Consider the following 24,317-nt stretch of genomic DNA (forward strand, 5'->3'; position numbering starts at 1 on the left):
GTGGCTGATGCACTCTCTAGGAAACCTTCATTGGCTGCCCTATGTTCATTGAGCGAGATTTCAGCAGATTGGAAGGCTCAACTTTTAGTTGAATACTCCAAGGATCAGCATGCTTATGAGATTATGGAAGGATTGATAGTGGATGACAGATACAGTGTGGTAGATGATATTATCTACTATAAAGACAGGGTTTACCTTGTTCCGGGTTCTCAGTTGAAGGAACAAATTTTGCATGCTCTCCATGATATTCCTATAGCCGGACACTCAGGATATGGTAAGACTTACAAGGCGGTACGTGAGAGATTCTCTTGGAAGAGTCTCAAAGATGATGTTTTACGCCATGTCCGTGAGTGTATGACTTGTCAGCAGAACAAGTCGGAGCATACCTACCCAGCGGGATTATTGCAGCCCTTGCCTATACCGGAACAGAAGTGGACAAGGATCTCCATGGATTTCATTACAGGTCTTCCTCGGGTTCAGGGGAAAGATTGCATCTATGTTGTTGTGGATAGCCTAACGAAGTATGCCCACTTCTTTCCCATTGCATTAGATTTTACAGCATCACAGGTGGCTGAGTTGTTCTTCAAGGAGGTGTTTAGACTTCATGGTCTTCCAAAGACCATTGTGAGTGATAGGGACAGCAGATTCATGAGTTCCTTCTGGCAGGAACTTTTTACACTAGCTGGTACTTTGTTAACACCTAGTACTAGTTACCACCCTCAAACGGATGGGCAGACATAAATAGTTAACAAATGGGTTGAGGGATATTTGCGTAACTATGTGTCAGGGCAGCAAAAAGCATGGGTGCGTTGGCTGCATTTGGGCGAGTATTGTTATAATACTACGCATCATATGTCCATTGGCATGACGCCTTTCAAAGCTCTCTAGGGATATGAGGCATTATCTTTCACTGATTTGGCATTTGGTGACAGTAGAGTTCCCTTGGCTCAGGATTGGTTACAAGAGAACCAGGATGTCATGAGATCTCTTAGGGAGAATTTACAGCAGGCCCAAAATTAGCAAAAGATGTACGCTGACAAGCACAGGATTGAGAGGGCATTTGAGGTGGATGATATGGTCTTTTTGCATTTACAACCATATCGGCAGAGCACCCTAAAAAAGGGGGGAGCTGAGAAGCTCAAACCACGTTTTTATGGTCCATACAAGATACTCAGGCGAGTGGGAGAGGTTGCATATGAGGTTGAGTTACCACATGGCAGCAAAGTTCATAATGTATTTCATGTATCTTGCCTGAAAAAGGCCCTTGGACAGCATATTATAGTTTCACCCGAATTACCTCCTATGGATGAGGAAGGTAAATTGATTTTGGTCCCTGATGAGATTCTTGAGGTGAGGGAACGGCGGCTGAGAAGCCGGGTGATTCGAGAGTATTTGGTTCAATGGAGAGATCTTCCCATAGAGGATGCCACCTGGGAGGGTGAGAGCATTTTACAACATCCTGCATTACAGTTGCTTGTGGGCAAGCATCTCCGAGAGGGGAGGACTGTCATGTCCCCACTCTAGCTCAGTGTAACAGAGACATGTGAGTCAGCTTATTATGGGGTCTTGTAGGCTGACAGGGTTGGATAGAGACCTAGTATGGTTATTCAGTGTTGGGGACTTGGTTTTCTGGTGGGTATTGATCAGTTGGGTGACGTTCCTTGTTTTTAGGAGGCACTTCCTACATTTATGGGGTTCATTCCTACTTTTTAGGAGGTATGATCCTGCCCAGGGCTGGGTTTCCATGAGATGACCCTTTGGGTTCAGTTTCAGAGGGATAGGGCTTGTTTCCTAAATTTTAGGAGCATCCCTAGATTTTAGGGATGAGACTGCCAGTGGATCCTTGATTTTCAACTTCAGTCACAAACAGGTGACAGGATGATTTTATGGTTTGTGATGTCAGTTGGGCAGTTTGTGGCTATTTGGGTTATATTTTTAATATTTCCTAAGTTAGCGTTTAATATTTAAATAAGGCTAAGTTAATAGCCATTTTGGAGTAATAAGGGAATTTTGGCCTCATCTGGATGCGTATCCCATGTTATGATAGCTCGTTGGAAAGGTCTTGAAATTCTCTAAATCTTCCTCTTTGGTCTCAGGGCAATTCGGTGAGCGGATTTATTACTATGGTGGAAAAGGTCATTTTCTAGTGACATGGTCACTTTAAAATAAGATTTAATTCATTTTTATAGCTAACGCCAATTGGGGGTCACTTTAGGGTTCGAATTGCTTTGCAAGGGTTTATAAGGAGATGGGCACCATTTCTCATGATTATGCATATTTTTCAAACACTTCTTTTCAGATTTTCTCTGCTTGAGCGATTTGCATTCTGGGATGCAAACCCCAGGGTAATTGCTGGCTGGGACGTAACCCTGAGCAGCATTGGGTATTGGTTTGTCAGTAGTTTCAACAGTATTCAGGAGGAAGGTAGACGCCACTTCAGCTTGGGCCTACAGTTTGTTTTGTTGGGCATGTTCTTTGGCGTATGGAAGGTGAATTCTAGCAGTCGTACACTGTCATTTCTTGCAGCCGTACTTGCAGCCGTACTCTGTCATTTGCAGCACTTGGATACATAGAAAAATCGGTTACTCAGCAGCAGAATCTTGCATCTTATCAGCTTGTTTTCATCAGCCAGTTGTGGTGTCATTTTTAGAGAAAATGTACTGGATCTTTTATTTGGCTCTTTAATTCAGAGATCTGCTTGGTACGATTTGTATCAACTTTGACTTTACTGCATATTTTTATTTATTTTCAGACTCTTTTCTTGCCATTTGTTACTTCTCATTTCTATGTGGAATAATCATCAAAAACACAAAAACAAACAAACTCTTTTGCATTTTTGTCTAGTTCTACAAGAAAACATTAATAAACAGGAAAAACAAAAATAAAATAAATCTACAGCAGATTTGCAGCAGAGATCCATTAGGGATCTTTCAATCTTAGAGACAAGGATGCACCAGGGACTTGGGGACTCCGTCCCCCAGTTCCTGAGAGTGTCACCAGATTTTGCCTCCTCGGCCAAGGATGGGGGGATGCCCTAGTGTTGACTATTTGCTGATTCAACTATTTATGTTCAAGTATTTACTCTTTTACATCTTTATATCTTATATTGCAATACATATTTTCATAACTAGCATTTTAAGAACCATGTATATAGTATATAGTGTATACAACCCCACCCACACCACACCCCCACCCCTTCCCTGGCCAGCGTTCGCCCATTGTCCCCAAATTAAAATCCCTTTGTCCTCTTGTTCCAGAAACTTGTTCTTTTGTTCTGGTCCCCCCCCATCCCACAAGTCAGTATACATACGGTGGAAAGAGATATTACAAGAGACACGAGGTGTTTGACCTCAATGATATGAATTCATATTCAAATTAGGTTGATGAGGATGCAAATCCAATATATAGTGATGATGATATAGCTGATTTAAAGAGGGAGACAATGAAATAAGAAAGAGATGTAGCATCATATTATAATTTGTAATGTCCCCTTTTTTGCTAACTTGGAAAGCCAAGACAATTAACCATTTCCACCTTCTTACATATCAAATGACTACGATTAAAAGTTAAAACCAAGTAAAGATGTTACACAAGATATCAATTGTTATTTCTAGCATCCATCCATCCATCTTTGTGTGTGTGTCTGTGCCCAAAATTGATATCAAATAGTTAGAAATGTCTGATGTATGATATGCTTATGCAATCAATTTATTGCTCTCAGCAATGGATTACTGTCTGATATGCCGATTTGATCATGCAATGTATAGATATTGCCAACAGCGATATGTTGATGTTACAGATCTATAATTGTATGCTTGCAACTTTAATGATAGCTGCCATAGGGTTTGCACCTTATAAATGTCTCCAATTATGGCTTCTAGAGATGATATTGTTGTGCTTGATCTAGACTTTATAAACCAACCATCCATCCATGGGTGCAAAATTGATTTTGAATGGATAGCAATGTCTGATATATGATATGCAATCTTTTTTTTCCAGCAATAGGTTGGTATTGTTGGGTGGATATTTTGCAACCGATAGTTTTGGGTAAAAATCCAGTTGCAAAATAGGATGACCAGCCACAACATGTCAGACAGAGTCTCTCCTACCTTAAAGGGAAGGCTCCCCCTTCTCATTGTTCCTTGGATCAACTCAAGGTAAGCAAGAAATGGAGAGATTTTGTAAAATGGGTGTTACCAATATCCTTTCTTTTTAACTTTCAAGAAAGAATCCACTTACTCGTGGAGCGAGTAATGGGTAAGGTGAATCTCTAACTACACTTCTATCAAGAGCTGGAAATAGTGATATCGATAAACCTTCACTAACTCAAAGGCTAGCTAAAAATGTATCAGTTTGACTCTAAATTTGGTTGTTCTTCTATATGGAAAAGCTTTACAATTAGGTCTCAAAGACTCCTAAAAGTAAGAATAACTTGACTATTTTGTGAATTAAGAAAGAAGTATAAGCTACAGACGAAGCTTCTAGCTATACATTTCCACAATTGCTTTTGATCAAAACTCTAGCTCCAATTGCTTCTTAAGTCTTTTATATTCAATTCGCGAGATACACTTAGCAAAAACACAAGATAAGATGAATCAAAAATAACTTAGATAAATTATAGACAAAGGTTACAACTCATACAAGTAACAATCTCACTTAATCAAAGTTAAGTCTCAAATGCTTCTTTGTATTCACTTTCTCTAAAACTAGTGCTTACACAGACAAAGTTCTGCTAGCACAATTTCTCCAGAGCTCTCTTGCATAAAGATAATGATGATTTTACAATGAGGGGGGCACTCCTTTATAGGCACATAAGTTGAGAAAGAGGTGGAGGAAAAAGTGGGAGCAACTCAACCAACTTTGACCTAGTCTAACTTACAAGAGAAAATATAGGGTTACATGCAACTGTAAATGCAACTCGCATTACATCCTTTTACATACATGTAACTCACATTACATGTAATTACACTTTTTCATTTAATGCATCCTCTTAAACCTACAAGCATGAAATAAAAACAAAAACAACAATCGTAAAGATTGTTTCTCAATGCCTTGAATTTGATGATGATGTCATGCACTGTGGAAAGATTAGCAATTGCCATAGTCTTTGATATGGCTTCGATCTTTACTGCATTTGCATATGATGATTGCACAACTTTAGAATTTGTTGCCAGAGAATCCAACAAATGTTTCATTGAGGATTTATACAAGACAAACTTGTTCATTGTGTGTGAACCGAAGTTTTCAGAACTAAGTTTACTCTTTCTACTGCAATAAGATTACCAAATTCATCAATAACATGGTATCCCATCTATTTCAAATCAAAAGTAACACTTATTTCAAGTGTTTGACAATCTCTAAAGGCCGCTTGCAATTTTGTGATCGGCTTCCTCGATGTTTTCTCTTTGTAACCAATGAGCCCTTGAAATTTGAAGAACATTTCACATGATGGAAGAATATCACATGAGACCAAGGCATCTAGATCAAATCTTACCATTTCATCCCAATCATCGAGGATTTCCTTCAAATTATCCGCTTCTTGAGTCAAAGAAGAAATTAAGTTTCGCTCCATTTCATTCATCTCTTTGACGCACCTAAGAATTGCAAATGTCTCCATGATGGCTTGAACTCCTTTAGAAATGATTTCCTGTATCCAAGACTTGGTGGCTTCAATAAGCTTCCTCTCCTTGGATGTTTGAGACATGGTAACAACAGTTTGAGAAGATTGTTTCCGAATGTTCAGGCGTGAAACCTCCTGTTTCATTGAATTTTTCTTCTCCCATAGCTCATGATTGTTCTTTCGTACATTTGCCAATGCATCTTGAGCATCTTGTAAACAACTCAAATGTCACTATTTTCCGATTTCTACCTTAGTGAACTTGTAATCAGAACGAGTAAGTTCCTCTGCAGGTTTGTCCACCAAGGGCTCAACAACTTCAGCAAACTTGGTTTTATCTGAATCAACCAAAATCCTTGAAACAATCGTATCTTTCAAAGATTTGGATTTAGTCTTTTTAATAGGGAAAATTATCTGGTGGTACGACCACTTCTCTTTGTTGTGATTCTACTCATATACGGAGGCAAGCTGAAACTTTCATCTGTAGAAGCAGATACAGTGGAAACCATTGGCATTGATCCATATTGTATTTCCATCATAACTGAACAAGATTCAGTCTGTACAATTGAAGGCATAGGAACATGCTAAGAAGACTCTGTCATGAAAAACTTAAAACTTGACAAAGATGTATCAAGTTGGGAAACTTGACCACTTGTAACAGTTGAAAAATCCTCAAACAAATTTGCTAAATGTTCATATTGTTCATTTGCAGGAATACGAGAAGCAGCAAAAGAAATAGGAAGAGCCATTGTATTGACTTCCGAGATTGGAATAGGAGTGAAAATCATGGAAAATGAATCCACATCATCATCTACCTCATCGAGAAAAGGTGCTTCATGAATAGATGGTGCATTAGTTTGTGCAGGCTTTGGGGGAGATATGATCATGACTTCCTCTTCATTTGTATTTTCCTTATCCAAGTCTATCTCCAGTTCCTCTTCTGATTCTTCCTCTGACTCTTCAACTGGTTCAGAGATTTGAGAAGACTTAGAACCTTTTCCACCCTTCAATTTGAATTTGAGGGAACCCTTAGCATCAGAAGATGAGGCACCATCTTTCCTTGTAATCTCTAGTTGTGACTTCCTACTAGGAGGGCCAAAACTTCCACAATCCAATCCAATCTTAGGATTAATTCCTTTAAGGCCTTTATTTTTCAATCATTTATTGGTGCTCACTAAAATGGATTGAAATTTATCCATGATAGGTGTACCTTCCTTTTGTTGCCACTAAATAGGAAAAAGGCACTTCTTATCAAAGCTGGCTTGATGAAACTCTGGATCAAGGATGTTGCCATCATCTTCAACTTGGAAATCTGAAGGAATCTCCAACATGTTAAGGTCAATTATCTGGTGCAAAGTTAATCTGCAGTAGTCCATCTTCATGATGTCAAGTTTGTTCTCATATCAATCCAAATATCCTCGATGCGATGAACATACGTGAAAGCTCTTTTAATTTGAGAATTCATCTCTCGGTAATCAAAGTCAAATCTGACCTTGAACTTCTTCAAGGTGATCAACTGCAACTTTGCTTACATGTTCTTTGCTTTAGGTACAGAATTGATCAACTAGTTTCCAATAGCCAAAGGTTTAGTTGAGGTAATGCCGAAACTAGGCCTATGCATAGCATGTTGATCACTCTGCATGTCCATGAGCCATCTAGCTAGCTCCATCAAGATGATTTGCTCTGTAGCATACCTAGGTAAGGTATACAACTCACCTTTGAAATATCTGATTCTCAAGTATGTAAAAGTTATAAATTGAATGAAAATACAGTTGTATTGATTCACCTTTTCCCATGCTGCATCAGATACTCTTTTGACAGATAACTGTCTATCGAACAAGCACTAGAAATGTCCAATGAAAGCATCTTGGATTCTTCTATAATGAAATTTACTATTTGCCAAAGTGATTTGGTCATAGTAATCCCAAATATGAACCCAAAGACGATCTCCCTTAGTTGAGAGGCCAGAGAAAGATCCCATGGCAGCAGCAATGTAGACAAGATAAGAGTTAATGTAGAAGGGCACTGAAATTCCTACATTGAGTATCTGCTAGCAAAGTGGAGTGTTGATGAGCTCTCCCCAAAAGATGTGTTCTTTGTTTTCCATGATTTGAAAGATGAACTTATACATCCATGGCTCAAAATCAGTAGAATCTTTGAGACCGCAAATTCTGCAGAGAAGGATGATGAGATCCTTATATTCTTGTTTGAAGTTAGACCGATGAGCAGTCTTTGGCTATCTGGAGAAGTTGTCCCTTTTATTGTCTAACTAGTACAGGTTGACAAACTTCTAATAATCACCCTTTTGCCCGTTCCAGCATGCTAAAGATGATTCCTTGGTCAAATCTACACATTCTACTTTATGTGGTATTTTAAAGATCTGCTCAATAACTTATGGATCAAGGCTAATGATAACCTTGCCGACAATGTCCTTGATAGTCTTCGTCTTTGGAGTCAAATGTTGTGCACATCCAAAAACAAAATCAAGTTCCATAGCTGCCATAAGAAATGCAAACACCAAGTGAATGTTACTTCTTTTGATGCGCTTCATCTTATGACTAACAAGATTTTCAACTCTTCGTAAAAAATCAGCCATGTCCACATGACCAATCATCATGTCCATTACATTGTCAAGAATAGGTGCAACTGATGATGGAGTTGCATGAGTCAACTCTTTATTGTATTGATATTTCATCTTTCCTTTGGGTTTTGATGATGAGGGCATCTCTTGCATTTGTGTTGCAACACAAAAATCCCAAAACATAAACACGTCAGAAGGAATCGCCATACAAGATAATTTGCGATCAACAACAAAAGGTCGGAAATAGATCTAAATGGAAGATGGAATGAAATGAAAAAGTGTGAAGGTGAAACACATGGGAATGCGTGCGAATGAAGATTGCTGATTTCAAACATGACTTAGGGTTTTCAAGGCATTATTGCATGAAAAATGAGTACGTGTAAGTGCAACATGTAACGGGAGATGAAAGGTGAGATGAGAATCGAATGCGGATGGAGGATTTACTTTACATGCAAGTGTGAATGGAGGATGAGATGGAAAGCATGGAAAAATGCGGAAACATGTATTTGTTCATGAAGGCACAAATGCATATGGAGAGATGGAAATGAAAAATGGAAGAGGGATAATGAGCTTTATAGTCACCTTTGGTAAAAAGATGAAGTCAAAGCACATGAAAGATGAAAATGACATCTTTTTGACTTTTGAAAAAGTGACTTTTAAAGCAAAATCGGACGTTTTGGATGCAATTACATGTATTGCTTTTCGTGTAATTGTGTTGTGCGAGTGGATGCGAAAAGTGAAATGAGTGAAAATGGAAATGGAAAATGGGATTAAATGCATGTGCAGATGGTGAATGAGATGGAAAACATGTAATCGCATTTGTCGGATGAGATTTGAAGTTTTGACACATGGAAGATGGAAGGGAAATGTGATGATGCTTTTGCATGAAGTGAAGCAACAAGTTGTTGGGAAAGAACTTATAACTTCTCCAAAGAGGAGAAAACCGGCAAGCAAGCACAAAACACAAAAACACAAAAGAAAAACTTACCTTTGGAAAGTGACTCAAACATGCCAAGATGCAAAGCACTTCAACACACAAATTTAAAATTGGAACTTGGGAAAGAACCAAAACCATAAAAATGAATAAATTCTTCATTTTTAAAGGAAAAATGCACTTCCATGGCATAGATTTCAACAAGTCGCAATCATCAAGCAATTATTTGCATAAAATCAGCAAGATAAGCAAAAATTAAATAGCAAGAAAGAAGAAGTCCACTTACATAAAGATTAAGTGCCAAAAAATGAAGTAAAAAGATGCTCCAATGTTGAAAAATTCTCCAAAGATGCTTAGACTTTTTCCAACTTTGCAAATTCGAATGGGAAGGGGCAGCAAACAAGGCGTTTTATGTGCTGGATGCCAAAACGTGCCCTAAAAATGCTCCAAGGTCCAACGTTTTTGAAAGCACATGCTATGGAATGTTTTTAGTGAAAAACGCTTTTCACCAAGGAGAAAGATCAAATCGATTTGGAGTTTAAAAGTGGAAATTTGTATCACAATGCAATGCAATCACCATAAAACACCAAATCGATTCCTCCACATGCAAAAACGTTGATAAAAAATGGATCTATTTGGAGTTTTCTTCAAAATGCCCTAGAATAGAGCTTACAATAACAATTTTCAGCATGATAAATCCATTCTTGATTGAAGAAAATTCATTGCCAAGCAAAAATGCCTTCAATTTAGAAGATCTCATGCAAATCCACCAAGAAATAGTCTCTCAATAATCAAAATCGGGTTCTTGGAAGGCAAATGCATGCATTTCTTCAAAATCGGACCTTTTGGAGGGCAATACACATTTTAAAACATGCTTTTAGTGAAAATTGGATCTTTTTGGGTGCATAGCATGTTTTAAAAACTTTCAACAAGGCAAATTGAACCTTTTTGGGTGCATCGCATGTTTTAAAATATGCAAGTGATCAACACCTTTTGGGGTGACTAGCATATTTTAAGTTGTATCTCACACTTTTGATGCAAAGATATAAAAACTTGCTTTTTGATGTAATGACATAAAAAAGGTCCCCTTTTGATAGCCTTTTAATGTAATGACAAGAAAAAGGTCCACTTATGCTTACAAGTTGAACTTTATGTGTAGTGACATGTAAAATCTCCACTTATGATAACTTAAAGTCATTTAATCAAGTTAATTTCATAAAAATGTTACTAAATGGGACATAAACAATATTTATATATCATATTTAAAAATGCAACACATAACTATCATTTAAAAAGTAACATTTAAATGAGCATTTAATTGAAAAATAAAAAATTAAACTCAAGCTATATAGTTATATAGTCACTTTAAGTGAAAAATCAAAAAGTAACTCAACTTAAAATTATAACATAAAGTGCACTATAGTCACTTTAAGTGAAAAATTTAAAGATAAAATAACTTAAAAACATAACAAAAAGTGAATTTAAGTTATACTTTTCAAAAGGTGAAAGTCAAATTAAAAATATAACATGATATTTTTAATTCATGTTGTTGCATCAAAAAGGTCCACTTTCGAGGCACTAAAATGACCATAACTCTTGATTGACAACTCCGATTGAGCTCTAAGTTAGACTGAATTGAAGGGAAAACCAAAAGCCATGACATGAGCAAAACCAAAGGACTAAAAACCAACAAACGCAAACTCAAAAGAAAAGAAAAAGACGATGAAGGCTTCAAAAATCAAGCAAAGGCTTGACAGAAAGCAAAACGAAAAAGACTTGACGAAAGCCTTTAGTAAAAGAGTTTGTTATATCAATTGGCACCGATTGGTTGATAATTATTTAACCAATTAAATGATGAACTAAGCTCAGAAAAATGCGAAACTAATTTGAAGAAGTTGCGTACTGTAACCTACATTTTGTGGTGACAAAATGCAAGACAACAGGTATGTCCGATATGTCAATTTGGTTATACAATGTATAGATATCACCAACAATGATATGTTGGTGTTTTAGATCGATAATTGTATGCTTTCAACTTCCATGATGGATACTATTTGATTTGCACCTTATAAATATGCAACATCTCCAATTATTGCTTATAACAGTTTTATTGTTGTGCCTAATCTGAACTTATAAATTTGCAATGTTCGGACTGTTTCTGATTAGAATCCCTAGATTATATGCAAGGAGGCAATTGTTCTAACAGAGCAGATCCAAACTGGATTAAGAAAAAAATACAAGATTCCAATGATGCTGAACAAATGTGCTTGAGACTTGTTCTATTATCCGTTGATTTTAAAAGGTGTTGGCCCTTGAGGTTTGAGTATTCACCTCCCCTTCTATATCAATCCCTTCATATCAAGGATTAGACTTTATTAAGCACCATTCCCTTAAATTCTTTAAAAAATGATGCATGTTTAAAATTATTCCTCTCCATGATGTTAACATACTTATGGCGTGTGATCTCTATTGACCATTCTTGTTTCCCTTAGATTTCCCAGTGTAGTTGCTGACTCTTCTACATAACACAACTTAATAGGGAGCATATTCCATTTGCTGTCAATACCACTAATGATTAATTGGCATACTGATGATATGATATTTTCCTTGGTTAACTGGCTTCATTGGTTGTCAACTGGTTGTTATTCACAGTGAGCATGACTAAATACTTTAATAATCAATTATTGCTGAGTCATCAATGGCCACTGCACATCTCATCTCTATATTCAATCCTAATTAGTTTGTTTTTGTTGTAGCTGGACTAAGTCTTTCAAACTACTATATTATTCACGTAGACTACAAACCATATATGCCACAGTCAACTATTATTCCATAATTGCCATTGTCTCATAACCAGTATTGCCAATCACTGCCTGAGATACATAAGACTGTTTGACTTCAATCATGGGTTTGTCAGTGCCATGTCTTGTGGTCTTTCCTTCATGCGGCAATATATATTGATTCTGATACTCAGCATCTTACTTGTCAATTTCTATTATTAAATGTTGGCAATCGAAATTTAACCACATTGTAGAGTATGGTCAACTGCTATTTGTTGGATTTCATATGATACTCTTTGCTTATGAATGTATTCATGTATGTGAAGGATGCCATCACTGGCTGAAGATAGTCTATTTCATTGACGGTTTGCTTTTGTGTAACTTTGTATTGTTGGTATTGCTTGTATCTTTCTTGCTCTTAGCCAATGTGTTTTAGGTTACTGAATATCTCCTTAATAGCATTGTATTTGGACTGGTGTTTCTGACCTTTGATGTGCATTCATATCCTCCACGTTGCATCACCATATAGTTAAAGAGGTATTGATTATTCTTTAATAAATGCCATTAGAATTGGTGTATTATCAATATGCTCGTAATATTGTTTAGCATATGAGTTGCTGACTCATATTTTGTTAATCAATATCCTTTGATAGTGATACTTGATGGAATTGGACATTTTTTTGAATATCACCATCTTCCAAGTAATTCCTCTTCACTAATCAATGATTGTTCTCAATCTTCCTTCTTCCATTGTTGCTTTGTATTTCTGATTTATTGACTCAATTTTGTCTCTCCAAATACTTCACAAAATTGAGCTACTTGATCAACAAAATATGATAGAGACATTCCATAAGGGAGGACCGTAAACTGGAGGTTCATTATATTCCATCGTTACCGGGAGACCTGTGCCCCCCCTAAAAGTCGCGTCTCAAAGACTAAGATGCATCTCAAAGACTTTTCGTGTCTCTAGAGACCTCAAAAAAGGTTGGAGACTTCATGACGAAGTCTCCTGAAGTCTCCCAGTCTCTTAATTCAAAGAGTGAAGTCTCCTTGAAGTCTCCTAATAAGATATAAATGTAAAATATAATATTAAATAATTCTATATATTTTAGCCCTCATTTTAATAGTTTTAATGCAAAAATTAAGACCAATGAGATAAAATATTGTGATTATGTGAGTTTTGAAATATTTGACTCTATATTAATGTGACATTGCTATTATTATTTACTTTAGTCTTTCAGTTTTATGGTAATACTATTTTCAAATTTTGTATTTAGTATTAGACTCTTTAAACTATTAAAAAAAAATATTGCCGTCTCCAAGTACCCCTGTTTGCTATTTTTGAAAAATTGTCGTACCGGTATTAGTACCAGTACTGAAGACCTCCAAGTCTCCCCATCTCCCAGTGACCTTGTTATATTCACATCAAGACCCATGCATGAGGCTCCTGCTGAAGATGATTTTGTTGTTCAATATGAAGGTGAAACGGTAATGTCTAGTTCAAGAACTTGTAAATAGCCATTTAGGAGGTTTGGTCACTGAAGAAGTTTTTAGATTATGAAAACAAAATAATATGGAATTATTACAATCGATATGAATTGAACTCATTTTATTGATCTATGTGATGAAAGTATTGTCATTGATGTCAAAGTTCTTCAATTGAGGTTGTTAAAAATGGTGTAACATTGATAGTGATGTCATTATTAGCCAAAGCGTGTTATATATTCAATTGACTAACCAGGAAAAGACGTGGGAGTTTGCATTAATATCAAACCTAGACATATAGTTTGAGGGATACAAAGGTGACTTACAGATTGATGACTCTTGAAATGCAGAGATGACAAAACAGAGGTCATCAATTTGTGGTGACAATAAATCAAAGAAAAACAGTATATATGCAGTTGAAAATAATCATTAGCAAGTACCTGACAATGATCTAAAATAATCATTCACAAAGACATTATTGTAAAAACTGGTGATTGACATACCATTCATCATTGATTTGGATTGCGGAAGTAACAGTTGTGATACTATATACTTTTCAGCAGTGTCGATTGGGAACAAGCATAGAAGGCTGTATATGTATGATCAGAATACTATGAGCTCTTGTAGATATTAATATTTATTTCCTAACATTCTCAAAAACTGACATGAATCACAAATGATATAAGACCAAAGAGTTATCTATTGCTACTGTCAAAGATTATTGGGAATGGAACAGAGTAATGCTGTAGAGCATGGAAAAGTATCGATGTTGTTAAAGAGTTTCAAAGACAGGTGGAATAAACATGTCAGGATCATAGTCTCAGCAGACAGTACACTTGAAACAATACTTGTGTAATTTGAATTGTTGCTGTCAGGTCTCTCAGGAAACTCAATTAGCAATGTTGGAAATGAAAGGTAAAATCAAAAAAGAATAATAAGACTAGTCCTGTGTATGAAGAGAAGGATGGATGATGACTACAATAATGATAAATGGAGGTGATAAACAAAGCAATTCTATCTGTCGATGGATAGGAGTCATGACATATGCATAGCAGTAATAATACTCATACTTCCAATAACAGTGACCCATGTCATACATTGAACAAATAATCTAAGTGGCAGCCAATATACGCTAACAATGGAGAAGAAATTTTATGGCAAAAAAAATCAATATATGTAAGCAGCAACAGTGACAAACACAGATCTATAGAACATGAAAATTGAATACCACAATGATTAATTGAGTGTTTACAACGAATATTCTCTACACTGGTGAATTAATAATATCATCTCAGCAAAAACATGGAGCAGCATCAGTATATTACATGGCAACTATATGTGTTAGATGAAATACATATGCTTGAAGTTATTACGGTAAAGCAAAACAAACAAACAGCGATGAAAAAAATATTCAAAAGCAGCAACGGTGAAGTCCATGAACTATATTTATGGTGGTCAAAGGTAAAAAGAAAAAAACTATGAAGAAACGGTGAAATATGAATATCCAGAAATGATGTGTCATATCTATCGCACATTAACAGTATATGCAAATTATGGGGTTATAAAGTAATAATCAAAGTGTGATTAGAGAATTGTTAAAAAGAAAGAAGAGTCAAGATTTCAAAATATAAAAATAAAATGTTTAAGTTAATCATTGAAGTCTAATTATGTATTTGTGAAATGGTGCGATCAAAGGAGATGATTTTAATTATGAAAAGTCATGACCTTCAACATTAAATGTATAGAAGGAGAATGATTCATTTGTAAATAGAAGCAAGTAGCTAGGTCGGCTTGGATGGGAGAAGAGCAGAGATAAAAATATATATTCAGATATTATAAATCTGATATATATTTAATCAGAATTTGTAAAGGAGTGTGAGGAATCCAAAATTATATATTTATTGAAAAAGATTGGCTGACTTCAAGGCAAAAGAAATTACATAGTTCCATCATTAGTTGTAAAAGCAACAAAGACAAAGGTAGAGTTTCAGATTTAACATCAGAAGTGGGAGTAGGTTGTTCCTGTGGGTTGAAGCCTGCGAACTGTGGGAGTTGTAGCTTCCAGCGGGTTGGTGCTCATAAAAACGAGCTTGGAGCCTCTTGTAGGTTGGAGCCTACAATTTTGTAAAAGGATCAAAGATATATATAAAAGAAAATATTTTGCCATGGTTTTTCCCAATTTGGGTTTCCACGTAATTCTTGTGTTAGTGTTCAAGTGCATAATTGTTTACTTAAGTATTTAAAATTACTTGTGTGAATAAAAGTTTTAAATTGCCAAAGTTGTTAATATACTGATTCACCCCCCCTCCCCACCTTCTCCCCCCCCCCCCCCCCCTTAGTATATTCATGTGCTCTTCACTATGATGTGTATCAACTCTAATTTGGATCTACATATAAGGGAATTCAGTTTAGTTCTCTCTAAACTTAATAATATGTTATGAAGAATACTTTTACAAATTTTTGTGTTTTTTAATGTAAGAAAATTTTGCTGAGTTTGTGTGTGTTTTGAGTATACATTATGTCTCAGTCTTTGAATTATGCATGTTCCTATGCTACATCATGCTCAATATGTGATGTTCTTGTAGGATGTATTTTCATGTGAGGTTCATATCTCGTGTTTTCAGTTCCATAAAAAGGAAAACTACACTATAAAATTTCTCTTTTGATGGAATAGGCATGCACTCTGAATAGAAAGGCAATCTTAAACTAGAGACAAATGTACCATTAGCAAATGAATGAATATATGAAATTATAGTTACATGAAGTTTTTCTAATTAATTTCTTTTGCTTTTTCTTTTCTAAATGGTCATTTTCTAGTTAAAATTTATCCAGGAGAAATTGACTCTTCTTAATTTATGCAGGGGAAGAAATTTTCTGTCCAAGGTCTACTAGGAGATGAAATGTATTCAGAGATATTTGATGAAGGGGCCTTGGTGATATTTCGATTGGCTCCACAGGTTAATTTCTTTTGGTGCATTATAAATAACAAGAAACATCAAAATGTTTTTCTTCCCTTTCCACCAGAATGAAAACGATATGAAATTGTCTTTCCTTTTATGGTGTGTGATGCTTTTGTGAGTTTGGTTTCCATTAGTGATTTATGCTTTTAGGATAATGAAACTTGAGGTCAAGCCATAATAACGCATTGATCAAAAATCTTGTTTTTTATTTGATGTATCTATTCCCTTCAATGCAGGATTACCATCGTTTCCATACGCCTATCAGTGGTGTCATAGGAAGGTTTAGTGAGATTCCTGGTCAGTTATATACGGTACGTGCACCTGTATCACTTTATGTTGTGTGTCAGATTAATATTCAAAGCTGCATATGAAAAAGAATAACAATATTCTCCCTCTTTTATTTTTTTAATTTTTTCCTGAAAAGAGGATTTATATATTATAGAGAAACAGGCATATCACATACAGAAAAGGAAATCCTAGCATTTTTAATGACCAAATGCTACATCTAGACCATAATGCATTCTGGCTATTGGTAATGCAGGTGAACCCTATAGCTGTAAATAGTAAATATTGCAATGTATTTACAGAGAACAAGCGAGTAGTCTGCATAATTTCAAGTCAAGAATTTGGGAAGGTAAAATCATATCGACTTTTATTGTTTTGAATAGGATTTGCCCATTCAATTTATGAGCAATTATTTTCATTTTGTGTATACTTCTATTTTTCCATGGAGAGGCTTTCCAAAGTTCCTTGAGGATATACATGTATTTTTACAAAGCAATTTATAGCCATTGTATGCCATGTCTATTTCCCTATCCATTATCCTCTAATACCGATTCTCTCTTTTTTTAATGTTTTTTTGCACAATCATGCTCTGTAAAAGCATTTTATATTATTATTTTTATGATGTTATTTGTTTATAGTTAAGGTTTTACCAATGTTTACAAGCTTACCTTTATTGTCTAGCACTTCATCCATTTTATTTATATTTCAATTCAATTTGGAGTATGCTGCTTTTTCTTTCATGTATTGTAATGATCAAGGATATCCTTAAGATTTCTCTTTGTTTGAGATTTTCCCTTTAGATACTCCAATATCTATGATACTATTATTTATGATGTTCGAGATGCTAGTGATTGTTCCATTCACCACTATACACTTGTACATAAATATTATTTCTCACCCTTTGATTTATTGGTGCAATGCTCAATCATGATATCTTTTTGTTGCAAGCTTAGTAAACCCTTTGGCAAACCATCACATTGGACCCTTCAAATTCCATTTTAATGCCTCTTTTTCTTGCTTCACCCTCATCAATGAAGTTGTAGCTTGTCTCATAATCAATCAAAACCATCACACTCTAACCTTGCAAATACTATTTTTGAAATGTTATCTGCATTTTCGGGGCCCGAGTCCTACAAAAATGACGACCGGGTCAAATAGAGATGTATGCTTGAAGGGCAACTGGGCCCACAATACATACTAACATAGAAGAAATTGGGATTTATTACCATCATCTATAAAACAAAATCTGGACCCCTTGTTAATGAGAAAATATGTGTATGAATCCACTGATAGTGTCGTACATCAATAGCAAATATGTATAATATAATCAATGTTGTTAATAACACAAAACATATATAAGGATAGTGCATCAAAATAGTTATAAAGAAGACTGTGACAGCTGAAAATAATTGAATAAATTCAGGTTGTAAGAACGACCTTTTTATTGGATCAAACTGTCATTAGTAGGTGGTACCCCACACACCACAAGTATCAGTACCCCATGTGGAGATACCATACCACCAGAAAAGTGGCAAATGAGCTTAGTAACAAACAAAGGTATGCTTTGTTCATAATATTTATTTCATAAATGTTCCTTTTTATGTTTGATTGTAATATATGTATGTGTGCACATGTATACAATATTATGAATTCTTCAAGATAAATAAGATATATAAATAATGTTTATTATAACTATAATTATAAAGAGACATGATTGTTGAAAAGTCATCACCATAAAATGACAAGTCATAATATAGATATAAAATATAAGTGAATCGAAGTGAAAGGTGAGAAATATTCTACAAGGATCGTTCATGGAAGTAGAACTTCATTACTTTCCTCAAGATACGAATTGCATGGAACAAAATGATCGCTCATGAGAACTAAGTATCACTAAATAGATACTATGACCCAACAATGTTGATGAAATGAGAAAAAAATTTTACATTGTGGGGGGAATAATAACAAATGTTTCATTTCCATTGATTGACAACTGTTTATACAAAGACATCATCTTATTTGATGCGTGTGGACCTTCATTAGAGCAACTTGTATCAAGAACATAAATGTGCAAATAAGTATTTATTATCCTTGAGTATTATATTTACTTTCTTATTATATTCTCTCTCTTATTTGTAATTTTACACATATTATAAGATTAATTTGCCTTGATCCTTTCCTTTGTATCTAAAGTTGATCTTGCAGGAAAAGAAGAATGACACATTAGGTAGCTTATGATAGTAGCTTAAAAGTTGTGATCAGGATGGATAAAGTGAGGCTCTTGAAGCAAATATCTTTGATGATTGAGATTATGAGCATCCTTCTACATTAAGAGGGAGTATGACACTTCTTTGAAGGCAACACAGGAGCTTAGAAGATTAATACTCAGAGGGAGTCTAGAAATACATGTGTGTGATTGCATGATTTTGATGGGCCTACTCTTGAGTGCATCATGAGGAAGTTTTGACTTATCACTAGAAAATCAAAAGATCGATATCAAATTCAAAGCGAGTTCAACAAGCATCCTTGGGTGAAGAGAGCTTCTGAGGAAGTAACTAGAGGACCTAACTTCCTAGGATCAATGTTTAGACGGAGAATTTTGAGGTGCAATCCTTTATAAATGATATCTTCTCTACGAGAAGTTCTAAGTAAAATGTATTGTAATGTATTCTTCTCTATAAGATAGAATTGAGGTGAAAGCCTTTGTACCACCCTCTGACCTGGTTCATGGTGGTTACTATTTCACATATGTAATGAAAGGTGACGATCTTTCATTGACATGTATAAACAAAAGGTAACCATTATAAGGTGGCGATCTTATAAATGGTAGACCTATTATCATGATAGAATTCATTAAGTTGTTGTCCCAGAGTGTTGGAAGTCATGATAATGAAGAGAAGGTAACTATTGTAAGGTGACAACTTTATCAATATTTGATCTCCTAACACCAAAATGTGTTGGAGCAAGTGTTATCATGGTTCTTCAGGCCGGATTTCATTGGACACCTTGATAACCAACTTATCATGGTTCTTCGGGCTAGATTTTGCCAGACACCTTGATAATCAACTCATCATAGTTCTTCGGGCCAGATTTTGTCAGACGCCATGAAAATCAATTTGTTATGGTTCTTCGGGCCAGATCTTGCCAAACAAGATAAGATAAGATAATCATACTAATGCCCAACAAAAGACCAAAAGAAAAGGTCTATGGGATTGAAAAATTACAACAATGAGGTTGACAGCAGCACGAACACACAAAGGTGTCTGAAAATAAATACAATAACAACAAGAGAGAGCAAACCAAGAACTAGAGAGGAGGCCAAGAAAGAGGCTAGAAGTCCTTTCTAGGCGAAAAGAAGTCAGTCACTAAACGATATGTATACCGATGAGTAAAGGCCCTGTCTTGTATGTGGCCACTCATAGAGTGTCGCTGGTGCAAATAGTCGGTCCAAGACCTCATGCATCTAGAATGCCTGGTAGATCTAGTGCAACTAGAAGGCTTTTTCACCCCACGCAAAGGAGATAATGGTGTGAAAAAAACGGTAATGAGCTGAGTAGACAAGTGTCGATGCAAAAGTAGTGACTGGATCGTGCTATCACGGAGCATAGTGGTCTCTCAAAGATAAAGTGCAAGACAGTGCTGATCATAGTAGCTAAAAAAATCATAAAGAGAAGCAATCCCGAAATAAGCAGAAAAATCTTCCTCTTATCTCATAATAAATGGGGCAACAGAAAATGAAGTGTGTCTCAATCTCCACCTCACCCGAAGTACAAAACCTGTAGATCCACTCACCACTATCAATATGATGGTCAGTCTGGATCCGAAGACGATGAGACCCAACTCTGAAAGATCCCAAAGAGATATGCAGGGCATGAGACCACCTCTGGGAAAGGTAGCTAGGGAAAACAATAATACCATCAAACATCTCCAAAATGTGCTTCATGTAAAAGGACATCCGTGGGCATAACCCACCAGGAGGGTTAACCTGGATAGTGGCAATGTACTGTCTATAGATGTCAAGCCTAACATGCTTATTCAACTCGTGCTGAGATGGGAGGAGATGAATCGGGGCATCCAGCGAGAATTGAAAAGGGGGGAGGCAGTCAACATCAATCCCAATCGAACCGAGCAAAGAAGAGGCCTGTACATACCAACAACGTGGGCAAGAACCAGACTTAGCGCTCACAGTAGATATAGATGAACAAAAAGCTAAATAGGAGTATCGATCACAATCACCAGCATGATCTGCAAAATGATGAAGACGATGGAGGAACCAAAACCAAATAAAAGATGGTTGTAAGACTAAACAGATGAGCACCGAACTCCGCAAGAATGATACTATGAGGAATGAACCTGTGACATCTAATGATGCGCCTCAAAAATAAAGTCTGAACCCGCTCGATCAAGGCCCAGTCAGAACCAAGAAGAGATGGGCCCCAAATCACAGACCCATAGAGAACTGTAGGCCTCACAAGAGAGTCCAAGAGAGATAATTTGGACGAGGTATCCTAGAAGTGGTGTTTGAAACACTATTTCTCAAGTAAAGCAAGAGAACCCATACCCTTATTAACTCTAGGCTGAATAGCTGACCTCATATTGAATTGTGGTCCTAAAAACTTAACCCCCAGATAAGTATAGGATCTAGTGATCTCGATCTCTTGACCCTAAAAGAAGAAGTGGAGATGTGAAGTCTTTAAACAATTGAAAATCATGACCCGAGTCTTACTCAAGTTAACTGCAAGCTATCGCTGATCACAGAAGGAAGCCAAGCCATCAAGAAGTCTTTATAAACTGTCTAGAGAGGAAGCAAGGAGAACCACATCATGGGTTAAAAGAAGGATGGAGATCAGAACTTGGTGAAGATAACAACCATCTCCAGGGAGCGAGAACCTCCATATAAAGTCCTTGAGCTCGTATAACTCAAACAACGTAGGAGAGAGAGGACAACCCTACTTAACCCCAATAGTGCTACGGATCGGATCCGAGAAACCCTCAAGAGTCCTAAATCTGCCAACCACAGTCTCATATAGTCTCATAATACCGGTACGAAACATCTCAGAGATGCCAATCTCCCTAAGCCTCTCAAATAGAGCCACTCTAGGAACAGAATCAAAAGCCTTGCAAAAATTGACAAAGCAACAATAAACCTTCTCCAATCTGTGTCTAGCCTCCTTAATAATAGCTCAAAGAGTGAAGATGTGATCCATAGTCTGATAATCTGCTCGGAAACCAACCTGTCCTCTAGCCCTGCAACCTATCCTGTCCAGCTCACCTGATAACATAGTATTAAGGGCTATCGCATACAATTTGGCAAATGTGTGTCCAATCATGATGGTTCTGTAGTTCCCTAGATCTGAGACCAAACTAGTCTTATGAATAGGATAAATCAGATGCCTGGACCAAGAAGTCGGAAAACCAGTGTGAATCACTCTATTAAAAAGAATAGAGAGATAGGGACCCAAAACTAAGGCACCAAACTTACAAAGCTCAGCCTGAAAGCCTTCCTCATTAGCAGCTCTACTATACTTCATGGATCTGATAGCCTCAAAGATGTGGGAAGGGGTGAACAAGTGGTTGAAAGGAGGCGAAATGGGATGGACAGAAGGTTGCCTCGAGATGTCATAAAGAGCCGTGGTATGTAAAGTAAGGGAGCGAAAGTCAAGGGCAGAGGGAGGAGGAGAATTGTGGGGAAAGAGAGTGCGCCAGAAAAGTTGGGGCCAATGGATTAGTATGGAGCAGAGGGATTTGCACTTGGAAGCGGAAAAGGAACGCTTCTTACCGTGCAGAAAGTGAAGATAAGAAGAGCAAATGCAGGTAAAGTCGGTGGAGCGAGTCACAAAAGCATAACGCATATAACGATGCAAAGATTTGCAGTCAATATTCAACCATTGGTACATAGGACAAATATTACAACGTTTGTTGCGAAGGGGCAAAGGAGGGCGATGAGGAATGGAAAGAATGGCAGACTTCTGAATAGCCATTGCAAGTAGGTCAAACATGGAAGTGGCCTAGCACAAGTCAGAAAAGTACGAAAGGTTGAGGAGCCTTGAAAGATGAGCGAAAAAGAGCTCACAATCACCTTTCATAGATCACACTTAAGGTGGTGTTCAAATCTTGTATTGTAATTGCTTTAATTCTCTCTTTGTTAAAGAGGGAGTGTTGAGAAATTTAGCCTCATAGTGAATTGAAGCAAATTCCATATGTAATCTATGTTAATATGTGTGTGTGTGATGATGGATTTATGTTGATATCCGTAAATATGCCATTCCAGGAATATCGCATTGAGATGATATATATCCATATACTTGAGAGCATATTGTATTCCATAGCAAATCCTCCCTAGCTAAAAGGGAATGTTAAGATTATAACTATAGTCAGATTGATTTAATCTTAAGATGCAATGTTGATATATATATATATATATATATATATATATATATATATATATATATATATATATATATATATATAATATTATAAATATATAATATATTATACATATATATTAACTAATAATGATTAATCACAGAGACATGTCTCTTCATGGGACATGTCTCCTCTTATATTTATAAGAGATTGAGATCTACATTTGGAACATATCTATAACAATGGCAATATAATTACATTTGCAAAAACGATCCATGTTACTCAATATGAAGGACATTTTCAGATCATGTGCAAGCCTAATATGAACAATTTATGAGAGTTTTAACCTTCTATTGCATATATTATTGCTGAATCCACTAGCTACTTTGACGAATTGGAGTTTTGTGTTGGTGATTCCATGTTTATTTCTACTATCATATATAACCAACAATTCATTAGCCAACTCCATTTTCATATATGGTTAATTTCAATGCATAAGGCTTTCATAGAATCACTGGTGAGTGACGCTGTCCATTATATAGCAGTCATTATCAGCAGTCATATTTGACACTTACAATTCATATCGTAATATTTAATATTTGGTATTTGCAATTTTGCTATTTTACTAATGTCCCAAAATTTCATTTGAAATGTAATTTGTGTACATCTTTTAATAACTAGTTTTCAAGTACTAAATGTATTTCAGCAGTGCCACCTCCCTGCCACTGTCCCCAAACTTAGGCTGTCTGTCCTCCCATCCTTAGAACTCATCCTATCATCCCCTCATCCCCAACGGGTGCTGGAACATTGATAAATTAGCCAATTGCTACTGCCCTCTAGCAAGATCATTAACTATTTGTTCCATACTAAGCCCTTCGTTTCTCCTTTCCTTCTCTACCATGATTTCGTGTACATTAAATCCTCCAAAGGAATACTTCTGACTTTTTCAAAAATTGTACTGCCCTTTTCTAAGATTTCTCTGATAATATGCATTAGAACTTTAATTAAGCTGTGTAAGAAGAAATATATTTCTGCTTGAACCTTATTTAATTCCTAATAGGCTGGCCAGAAAACTAGCTCAGCTATCACTATAAAATTGCTACCATTTTATTCCAACAAACATGCAAATTTTATGGTTTCCTACTACTAGACAGTTAATCAAGTAGTTGACGAAACATTTAACCAGTCAATATTTCTGAATTTAGCTCTCAAGAACAGATACAGTTTTCTTTTATGATCATGGGCACATTCACAGACATTTGTAGGAAGGGGAGTTCCTAAGAGATAAAAAGGAAAAACGGGGTTAGAA

At 36.1% G+C, this 24,317-nt stretch overlaps 1 protein-coding gene across 2 annotated transcripts in view; it reads left to right on the forward strand.

Moving 5' to 3' along the window:
• Positions 1 to 24,317, forward strand: part of LOC149579614 (phosphatidylserine decarboxylase proenzyme 3-like) — a 327,375-nt gene that overhangs the window by 280,597 nt on the left and 22,461 nt on the right. For both annotated transcript variants that reach the window (XM_089786112.1, XM_089786119.1), the window contains 3 exons: positions 16,259 to 16,354; positions 16,594 to 16,668; positions 16,899 to 16,991. In XM_089786112.1, coding sequence (XP_089642238.1) covers positions 16,259 to 16,354; positions 16,594 to 16,668; positions 16,899 to 16,991 — 264 coding nt within the window. The remainder of the gene's footprint in view (positions 1 to 16,258; positions 16,355 to 16,593; positions 16,669 to 16,898; positions 16,992 to 24,317) is intronic.

Source organism: Cupressus sempervirens, chromosome 1 (assembly GCF_028749045.1).
Source record: "Cupressus sempervirens isolate cs-2001-9-10 chromosome 1, ASM2874904v1, whole genome shotgun sequence".
Taxonomy (NCBI): Eukaryota; Viridiplantae; Streptophyta; class Pinopsida; order Cupressales; family Cupressaceae; genus Cupressus; species Cupressus sempervirens.